The 10838-nt window shown below is 37.2% G+C and overlaps 1 protein-coding gene across 1 annotated transcript; it reads left to right on the top strand.

The window, feature by feature from the left end:
• The first annotated feature begins 1094 nt into the window (after positions 1-1094).
• Positions 1095-10263, top strand: nos1apb (nitric oxide synthase 1 (neuronal) adaptor protein b). The gene is made up of 10 exons (XM_079453742.1): positions 1095-1476; positions 1761-1832; positions 3490-3582; positions 3678-3736; positions 4253-4361; positions 4824-4902; positions 5728-5825; positions 7366-7491; positions 7584-7755; positions 8430-10263. Exons 1-10 carry the CDS (start codon positions 1372-1374, stop codon positions 8786-8788), a joined length of 1272 nt encoding a protein of 423 aa, XP_079309868.1. The 5' UTR covers positions 1095-1371; the 3' UTR covers positions 8789-10263.
• Positions 10264-10838: the final 575 nt, after the last annotated feature.

Below are 10838 nucleotides of genomic sequence, written 5' to 3' on the forward strand. Positions count from 1 at the left end.
AAAGTCCTGTGACACCTGATGCTAGCAATGCTCTTTTGCACATATACTGTATGGGAAACAATGCCCTTGCGAAGTAGATATTTTAAAATATTTGCGTTATTTACTGCCGGATTATTCCTTCGTGCATCCACAACATATCAAACATCTGGAACAATCACAGCTCTGCTCGGTTCGAAAACTAGTTTTTGTTGTTGTTTGCAGTCTATTTACCTAGATTTTGTTTAAGGTATAAACTCCTGTGCAGTAGGTGCAACGAAGGGAAGACCTATGAACTGTAAGAGTTGTGTATTGTGTTTTTTATTAGACCTACATCAGCGTAAATGTCTCCCATGTCTCCCATGAAGATACTGACATGATTTGCAGAAATAAAAACATTGAAAGCAATCTTAGTCTGAATTTCATATTTTATAGCTGTCCAGCTCAAATCTAGAAGACAGACTGTAATAGAAATGGACATCTTACCTAGTCCGAATTACAGTCAGTTGGTACTGTAATAATAACTGTGTGATGAAAACTAGATGCATCCCAATAGATTGTTTGAGACATGAAATGTATGGCTAAAAATGACATCAGCCACATACATGAACCTGGCGCTGCATTCCCCTTTTTAACCACCAGTTGTCAGCATTTCATAAGTAGTTCACTCCAACTGACATAGGATTTACACAAACCAGATCCTACTATGTTTAAGGGTTGCCTATTAATATGACTGATGTCATCAGACGTGCGTGGAAACCTCCCTTCTGTATAGCAAACGTTCATTCATGTTCATAGGCAACCCTTAAACATAGTAGCATCTGGTTTGTGTAAATCCTCTCTGTCAGTTGAAGTGAACTACTTGTGAAATGCTGACATCTCGTGGTTAAAAGGGCAATGCAGCGCCAGGCTGATATCATTTTAAGCTGTAGATTTCATGTCTCAAACAATGCGTGGAAAGCTTCCTTCTGTATAGCAAACGTTTATTCATTTTTATATATTTTTCAAATGTTGCTTCATAATCTCCGAATGGCCACGGCTCGTCTCATGAATATTAATAGGCAAGCCTTCGCCATAGCAGGACGTGTGCATACAGAACGAGGATCGTCTGCACCAATAGAGACAAGTGGATTATTTATCATCATGCAGGACTGATGCTGATGCTGGAAGTCCAGACCTTGCATGCTAACAGGCAGCTGCGCATCGGTGCCGCCGGACCTTCTCAGCTATGAAGAAGACATGGTCATGTTTAGGCTACTATAAATGATAATGAAATCCCCGATGAAGGAAGATCTCTGCGGTCATCTCTTTATTGAAACCTTCGGAAAGCTGTGCCGTCAGGAAGCATAAGCATGTTTTGAATAAATAAAGAAGTCGATTTGCATTCATATAACAATGCTTGAGAAGAGTAAATATAATTTAGTAGATGACTCGATAGACCCGAGGATACCTGCTGATAATGAAGGACAATTTCAGCATGGACTCTCATTCGAGGTTAAGGTGCGTACTTATAAATCACAACAATATTTATTACGAGGCTCACACGTTACATTACAGTGCACGTCACGTTGTGTGCTGGCTTATGAATAGACCCAAAATGTGTTTATTTTGTGAATATAATTGTATTGATTTATATTAGGTGTAACACGCACACTATAATTTACAGTATTATCAACATACATGTCCGTGGACCGCACCTGTTGCGTGAATGCAATTTGTATTGACTTTTTCTTTAACTTTTTTATTTGAGCATATGTTACTTTTTCTGTTTTCCCCTGCTGCAGTTCATCGGAAATCTTGATATCGTTCGACCTAAAAGCAGGATGGAGATCCTGGCAGCTATGAGACAAATACGGGTAAGGTTTGATACAGTTCCAGCAAGATGACCTTCATAAGGATTCACAGTTAATGACGTTTTGAAAACTGTATGAAACAGATCTTATGTAGTAAAATAATTATCAGTTTTTTTAAGATTTAGTCTATTTAAGAATTAGTATATTAGTGTATATGGATTTCTTTTCATTGTAAAATAATGAGTGTTATTGCAGCACCTCAGATGCTTTGGTAGACATTAAAATCAATATTGTGCAGTGAGTTTCTCAGCAGTAACTGTGTTTAGTAGCTATAGTGAGTTGTGGTGAACCATGTGACATTTGTTTTCTCAAAGGCAAATTGACTGCATGGAACGTTGAATTGTTAAAAGAGTCCCAGTGAAGTTGGTGGCACTGGCGGACGTCTGTGACTGAGTGAATTTATTTATACCCAAATCCTATAACCATAACTTCTCTTCAAACAGTGACTCATATTAAGACATCATTTCAAATGGTTTGAGGGCGAAAGGTTTAAATGAAGTTGCCCCTTATAGGACAATATTGCCTTACATACGGTTTTAGAGTTTAAATGAAATAAAGTCTGCTAAAATACACTACAAGGCTTTTTCTCCGATTCTGGACTTTGCTGTGCCATTCTGCAGACTTTATTCAGTTAGTGTGTTTCTATCTGAAACTTTCAAAGAGTCTGTAAGTGTTTGGTGTCTAGCTTAAAAAAATCTGTTCAGATTTTAAAAGTGTAGTGTATTCCAGCCATTAATGAACCATAAAACATATTGTTGATATTGTTGTGTTGACAATTGATATCTCATGAAAGCCATGGTTGCCGAGTGGTGAAAGTATTTTTTTCCTCACGATATGGACCTCATCATTGTTTTTCATAGAGTTCCTGTGTGGCTGTATTTATGGCAATGATATTGCAGCAGTGTGTTGGCAGCAGCAGCAGGGTTTGGCTAAAATGATTATGTTAACGTTACCCTCTATTGCAATATCTTTTTTGGTTAGAACTGACAACAGTAGAAGAAACACACTCCTTGGCTCAATCTGCACTGACGGTTAATGGTAGCGTTAATCATAGCTTCAGATGAAAGTGGTTTTGCAGTTTTTTCAGCTGCACTTGAGTATGCCTGGTGCATCGCCTCTAATCCCACCCCTGTGGAGTTCCTGTTTATTTCTTTGATTGCTCCTCTGGGCCCAAGATCTGACAGAGCTATCAAGTCATTCAAAAGCATCATCTTTTTTTGTGGATGATATCTGATCCTATCAACGATGAAGTTGACAATTAGTTTAATTTGAGATATGTTGTCCAATACACATATATTAATATAATATGCCTTGAGTGTCTTTTTCTTGTTATTTATTTCATGGATCACGGATCATGGATTTTCTTTCTTCCGCAGAACACAAAAGAAGATATTTTGAAGAATGTTGGTAACCGAACAGCACTGGACCAATGTGAATGGGGTCCAGTTTACAACATTCTTCAAAATATCTCCTTTTGTGTTCTGCGGAAGAAAGAAAATCTTAAAGGTTTAAATTACAAGAAGGTGATTAAAGGATGACAGAATGTTTATTTTTGGGGTGAACTATCACTTTAACCAAGATATTCTGTAATTCCCCGCTGTTCAGTATAGTGGTCGACCAATATTCTGTGTGAATTTGATTTTTTACATATTATTTGCAGTACGAGTTCAAGGTTAAGAATATCAAGAAAAAGAAGGTCTACCTCGTGGTGTCAGTGGATGGTGTCAGAGTGGTTTTGCGGAGAAGGAAAAAGGTAGCATTTTCATTTTCAAAGCGCCTGGATGGTATTACTGTGGTAACTATGGTAACATATTGTAATTCAATTGTTGGGCTTAATATTTCACTTAGAAATATGGATACAGTTGGGATGACAGCCAAATGACACTGGCTCAGGACCCCATTTTCAGGTAATTTAATGACATGTTATTAAGACCAGTTGCTGTTGTACATGGAGAGTTCTGGAGGAATCATTTCGCTCATCACTGGAGTGATGTGGTCTCCTGGGGTGTGATGACCTTTATCGATGTGCTTGATTCATGCTGGAACAGTATGTGTGATATCTTCAAAATCCCCATAGCAACAACTAGTCTGCTGTTCATATAATGTTTAGCGGTAATATCATTAGTGTTGATCAGGAGACTTATTGTATTTAAAAAAAATAATACACTGCAATCATAAAAAAGGATGTGGCATCATAATATTATGTGCACCAAAAACCTTTATTGTTATATTCCAAAACTATAATGATATTGTATAAGTATTAAATGTACAACTTCACAGTGCTTTCTAATCATCTTTGGATACCATGTAATGTTCTTCTGTAATGAAAATACTGAACGGAGTTCATGAGCAAGTTAGCCATGTTGTTGCCATGGCAATGAAACAGTTTTGAGGTCTGTCATTGTTGCCATTTTTCTTTTCAGAATATTCTATGTCTCACACGACTCACAAGACCTGAAGATATTTAGTTATATAGCGAGAGACAAAAAAAGCAACGTGTTCCGCTGCAATGTCTTCAAATCAAAGAAAAAGGTAAACATTTATGCATTTGGCAAACTGTTTTATCCAAAGCGACTTACATTGCATTGTATTACATATTTGTTTCTGACTATGTGCAATCCCCTGAGATCTTACCCATGGCCTTGGTATTGCTAGTGCCATGCTCTATTCTGTAATATCTAATCCCACTTTTTAGCAAAGGAATCTGGTAGCTCTGAGCTCGTCACTTTGGTGTGAATTTTTTGGTAGCATCAAGGCCTGTCTGAAATGAACTAATCCATCACATTGACAGGCTGTATAATGTGGAATTGACTCATGAATGTTTTGTTCTCTTTTTCTTTCTCTGTCAATATCTTCTTTATGCTTTTCTCACTTTCTCTCTCTCTCTAATGTGAATGAATTCCTCTGTTTTAGCAAAGTAAAGACTTAATAAAGATTAATAAATGTCGGTTTGTAAATAAGTAATGTAAATAAGGTTTGCTTACTTTATCTTAGAGCCAAGCCATGAAGATAGTGCGAACAGTGGGCCAAGCATTTGAAGTGTGCCATAAACAAAGTCTAGACAATGCTGACGGTGAGAGACATTGAGTGACCTCAGCTCACTTTTCATTACTTCAGAAATGAAGCTCGTTTCTTGTTTTTTTATTAGCAATGGGAGACCATGATCTTATTAGAGGGATGCTTCAGCCAAGAAACAAAATGTCTAACAACAGTTAGACATTAACGTTAATAGCGCTCTCAGTATGGATATTTATCTTAAACAAACACCTCGATCGCTTCAGAAGACCTTTGTTAAGCGTCGCATCGAGCAGTTCTTTGATGCCCCCCATTCACTCCCATTCTACCGCTTGTAAGTAAAATGATACCTGGTATAATAACTTCGACTGCATTATTCTTCAAGAAGAAAGTCATATATTCAGTCCGGATGACTTGAGGGTGAATAAAACATGGGGTAATTTTGTTTCTTAGCTGAAGTATTCCTTTAAAATCTCTCTCTTGCATGGCACATCTATTTAATGTATATGTTTGTACAGTAGTTATGTGGTGTATAAAAATGATGTGTGAAGGTATTGTTCTAGACATCTAAATGTATACTGTATATGGATCTATCTAAATAATCTTTATGTGTTTTGTTGTGTTTATTTACATAGCACTTTTCTAGTGTTGTATTGTTTCGAAGCAGTTTTGCATTTAACAAAATATTTATTATACAAAACACATACAGAGATGAATATAATACAATACATGGCATCACTGCAAAAACAAACTTATTCTGAGTCTACTGGACATGTAGTCAGGGAATATGATAGTTGACAGGTGTTGACTGTATATAAAGCTGTGATGTTTTCAGTTTGTGTATGATGTGTGACCCTTACCTTTAATGAATGTGTTTCGGCAGCATGGCTGATTAATGGAGAAGAGGAGAGAACCAAAGAAGAGACATCAGCTTCCAGCAGCAGCTCTGAGAACTCTGTTTGCCTGGAGACAAATGAAAAGGTAAAGTCCTCTACCTGATATTACAATATAAAGCTTAGCCAGCACACACTGAGAAGGTTCAAATTGTCTTATAGACTTTCACATTAGATTGTAGGTTATGTCAGTCAAATATTTATGATTCAATGCTAATTGAGGGAAAGTATTAATGAGTATACTGAGATTCAGATATAACATAAGTTGTGCACAGTCAAATTAACTTCTTTAAAGGATTCAATATTAATCAATATTATTATAATACAATACAAAATATGTGCTTCCATTCCCACTTGACGCTCATCAAACACGCACACCTGCGCAGACAACCGCTGAAGCTTAGTAACATTTCCTTGAAAATAACTAACCCTGGAACATAATCTGCTACGGAGCAGGTATTCTTCAGAGAGTAAGTTGCTATGGTTACTCACATACCCTGAAAGTTGTCTCCGTTTTTGGAAGCGAAAGTTGAGGTTATCAGCTAACTAACCCTCAAACTTAATGAATTAATGAGTTTATTGAGATTCAGATATAGCATAAATTGTGCACAATAAAGGGATGTTAGTCCCTCTCTGTTATTTATAGATGTTACAGTTTTACATATCCCACATGGTTTGATAGGTCAGAAAATGGGCCATGATCAAAAGTAGCGTTTAAAGATGTGTAATTTCAACCAGTTGTTTTTAAATATTGCTTTGCAATTTTCTACAGTATGTTCACATTTATAGTAATTACAGTGTTCTGCCAGCTATGATATGACTTAATAAATAATACAGTACATTCAAGAAGACACTTTGAGAGCTTTTCCTTGACTCCAATGAATAAGTTGAAAATATGTAAAAGCTGAATATGATACATATTGGATCACTGGGGTTTGTGTTATCAGAGAAGATAGAGCTTTAATGTATTTCGTATGATGTACTTTAAGGTTCTTTGATATTGGTTATGTGGAGCACTAATCAAATATTATCTCGCATTTGGCAAGAATATATGTAAACAAACAGTACAGCCAGTGTTTTTAACTTCTTAAAAGTTCCTTTGGGTTGGACAGTTGCGATATTTTGATTGTAGATCAATCCAGTTTGTGAACAAGTTGTGTTTGTCAAAACTGTACTACTCAATCAAAACTGACCTTGCTTACTTTCTAAGTACACTATTCTGATCTTAAAGTGATAGTTCACCCTAAAATGAAAATTCTGTCATCATTACTCATCCTCTTGTCATTTCAAACCTTTATGACTTTCTTTCTTCTGCAGAACACAAAAGAAGACATTCTGAAGAAAATTGGTAACCGAAGAGCACTGGCCCCCATTTACTTCTATTGTATGGCCACAAAACCAATGCAAGTGAATGGGGGCCAGTTAACAACATTATTCAAAATACCTTCTTTTGTGTTCTGCGGAAGAAAGAAAGTCATACAGGTTTGAAATGACAAGAGGGTTAGTAAATGATGATATAATTTATCACTTTAATTTGCACAAATAGTTAGAACTTTAAGTTAACTGAGTATATGGATTGTTGACAAATACTTTGTTAAACCAAGCAAACAGCATGAATCTCCACACAGGTGTGTGAAGACCCAATTCTGGTGATGGAGACACTCTCTCACCCTCTGGCGGTGAACCATCAGGTTCAGCTTTTCCAGAGACAGTTACAGCAGCAGGAACAGAGGAGCCAGGCCGCCTCCGCACAGGTGAGATGTTCTATGCATTTACATGTAGCTTAAATGACTGTCACCTTGTTGAGTGACACACTCAGAGATGTATGGTTGTTGATGTTGTTCAGGTTAGTCTGCTTCAGCAGCAGCTGTCGGTGGAGACCAGCGCCAGGACGGAGGCTCAGACCAGAGTCCAGCAGCTTCTTCAGCAGAACACTGAACTCCTGCAGCATCTCTCTCTGCTGGTCAAACACGTCCAGGAGCTGGAGCTACGTACTCAAGCACATAAACGGTCACCCTGTGAGTCACTTTCGCTCACATCAGTATTTATTAGAGGGCGGGAATCTTCAGGTAGCTCACAAATACTTTTAAGTGGCTTTTATGTTGATACTTAATTTGTAATTGATCAACAAGGGGTTTTCTCTTGGGAGTTTTTCTATTTGTAATGTTTTGCTCTATTTACTTTTTAATATGCGCATACGCATTAATAATGCATACAGAATCATTAAAAATACAGAATAATTATGAATAAGAAATAAATACATTTAACTGCTTCTTTATTTTATGTGTTAATTAATTTTATTATGTGACTATCAAATCCATTAATAAGGTTTATAAAATAAATGTTTGTGTGGCGTGTATATTTATTACGGATGTATATTATAAATACACAATAGTATATAAATATAGGAAATATATGAAATATGTATTTATACAAAATATAAATTATATTTAAATATAAATGTATATATTTTAAAATGTAAATATTTGCTATACATGTATGCATGTGCATTTATATACATATAAAATATACATGGCAAACACATATTTTATATAAACACCAACCCTTATTTAAAAGTGAACTTATCCCAATAAATCGATTTGACAATGTAAGAGCAGTTATGACACAAAATTATTTGATAGAAACAGATTTTGCGATTAACTATGCCATTATGTGTAATTCCTCCCTAAAGTGGGATCCCAAGACAGCCTTCTGGAAATCGCCCTTCGTACCAACATGCCAGCTGTACCACGTGACCTCAGTCCCAACCCTACACCACCCCCTAGCAGGGGCTTTCCTCTCTCGGCCAGCCTGATTGGGCTGGAGGGTTTTTGTTTCTTCACGGAACCTCCAGACAAGGAGAAGAAGAAAACGGAGCAGGACAGGGACTCTGGACAGGGTCATGATGAAGAACAGTCGGGCGATTGCTCTCCTCCAGGCATTCAATTTCTGAGTGCATTGGAAACACCTGGATTCAGAGAGTCTGGAATCGCATCTGGATATGAGTCCAATACAGATGAAAGTGATGATCGTGACAGCTGTGGCCAGTAATTGTGTGTTGAGTAAAGTCCCTACTGAAAGGACGAGCTTACACCAGCTTTGTTTAGGGGTTAGTTTAGCTTAGCTATGTTGTTCACCAGCAAAACGTATAGTCGCTGGGGAAGCCTAATGACCATGCTTGCTGCTTGAGAAAGTTAAAGGCATAATTCAGCAAAAAATAAAACTTCAGTCATCGTTTATTATTCATCATCATGATGTGCAAAACCTGTATGACTCTTTCCTCTGTGAAACCCAAAAGAAGATATTTTGAGAAATGTCTCAGTGGTTTTGTGTCCATATAATGGAAATCAATGGCAGCCAATATTGTTTCATTACCAACATTTTTCAAAATATGTAATTTTATGCTCTGCAACAAAAAGTCAGACAGGTTTGGAATGACATGAGGAACACTAAATGATACAATCATTTTATATTTTGGAGAACTATCCTGGTGGAGATAAAAGTACACCAGCATCCCATATTTGTAACTAGTATCCTTGAAAAATGCTGGTGATCATCTGTAATTGACGTTGTTTTTTCGCTTCTGCTTTCAGATCGAATTGTGCTCTTAAATTCGAAAAGCCAACTCAAAGATGTTACACATCAATTCGTATTTAGTTATAAAATATTCATTCTTGTAATGTGTAGCAGAATTCTTAGAAAATCTTAAAGGCATCCTCCACCTTTTCAGTCATTCACAGTGAAAATTAAAAACATCTAAAGAACTGAATATTACTTTCTCAAACATGTCTACAATTATATAAACTTGATGATTTTGTGTAATACTGCATCCACATCAATAGATGTCAGTATAAAGCTCAAGATGTCTGTTGAATTGACCAGAGGAATGACACAATTACTAAAATTACTAAATGCTAAAAGTTTTCATTATTTGCACAGTTTTTCACAGCATTTGGATTGATGTGCCACCAGCAACTGCTCTCATGTCATCACAAACTGCTGGTCATTAACATTTCCTCTGAAGATAGACTTTGTTGTTCACATTGAAACAAGACTTTCTACAGTTTAGGGCCTCATTTCAATTTTAAAGCTATGTATGGACAGGTATTCATTGATGGCATATTATACTTATCAATATTATTGCATGTGTTTTTTAATGCTAAAGCTCAATGCTCTACATGTTAGGTTAGTGTCGATAATTCTATAGACTTTGTGTAATGTAAGGTGCTCACTATGAAATTGTCCTGTTTCTTTTCAGCAGCTGAGCGGCTTTAACTGTTACAAACCCAAACATTTACTACTGTCTGTATGGATGAAGGTAACATTATTTATGTGTTGAGTTTATGTGTTAATGTTGCAGAATTTGTTGAATGGTAACTGTAACATTCCTTTCTTTAAAGATATCTTTGTTTCTTGGAAGTGCAAGTTACACTAACACTATGCTTATTGTGCAAATGCTGTACTGTGACATCTGTACAATACATTCAGTGAATCTAGTAGCTTTGCCATTTTGAATGAATTAAATTAAATAAATGAAAGAAAATTTATATTTTGATTAATTTGCTATTGCTGGGAACATCAGTGTTTACTGTGTAAATACTTACTGTGAGTACATTTACATTTAGTCATTTATCCAAAGTGACTTACGGAGTTGGGGAAAACAATAGAAGCAATTTGTGCAGCAAAAGAACAACATGTTTTGTGTGGAGAGAGGCATTTATGGCCCTTATGGCCTTCCATACACTCCGTCTATGGAACAATGTCCGTACCCACTGGCTGCACCTGGGTCCTCTGTCCGTGTCTCAACCATGTCTCGATCATGACAGAATGAACCAGCCACCACAGGACCCAGCAGACAGAGGGATCGTTGCGGTAGCACTCAAGGCCACCGGGTTCCCCTTCAGGGTCGGGGTTGCCGGACTCCCTTCCAGGGTCGAGACCGCCAGGTTCCCGCTCAGGGCCGAGACCGCCGGGCTCCCCTCCAGGGTCGATGCTGCTGGAATCCTGTGTTCGCAACAGATCCCCAGCCGGGCATTCCAGCCTGGTACAGGCAGCCATTCCAGGACATGCGGCCGTGTCCTGCCGGCTATCCAGTCCAAGT

The sequence above is a fragment of the Barbatula barbatula genome (assembly GCF_947034865.1).
Source record: "Barbatula barbatula genome assembly, chromosome: 3".
NCBI classification, from domain to species: domain Eukaryota; kingdom Metazoa; phylum Chordata; class Actinopteri; order Cypriniformes; family Nemacheilidae; genus Barbatula; species Barbatula barbatula.

Bases quoted from the DNA above. Each gene is read 5' to 3' on its own strand.
- nos1apb (XM_079453742.1), top strand. From the start codon at position 1,372: ATGCTTGAGAAGAGTAAATATAATTTAGTAGATGACTCGATAGACCCG. The intron at 3,583-3,677 runs GTAGCATTTTCA...TATTTCACTTAG, and splicing joins TTTTGCGGAGAAGGAAAAAG to AAATATGGATACAGTTGGGA. The intron at 4,903-5,727 runs GTGAGAGACATT...GTGTTTCGGCAG, and splicing joins AAGTCTAGACAATGCTGACG to CATGGCTGATTAATGGAGAA.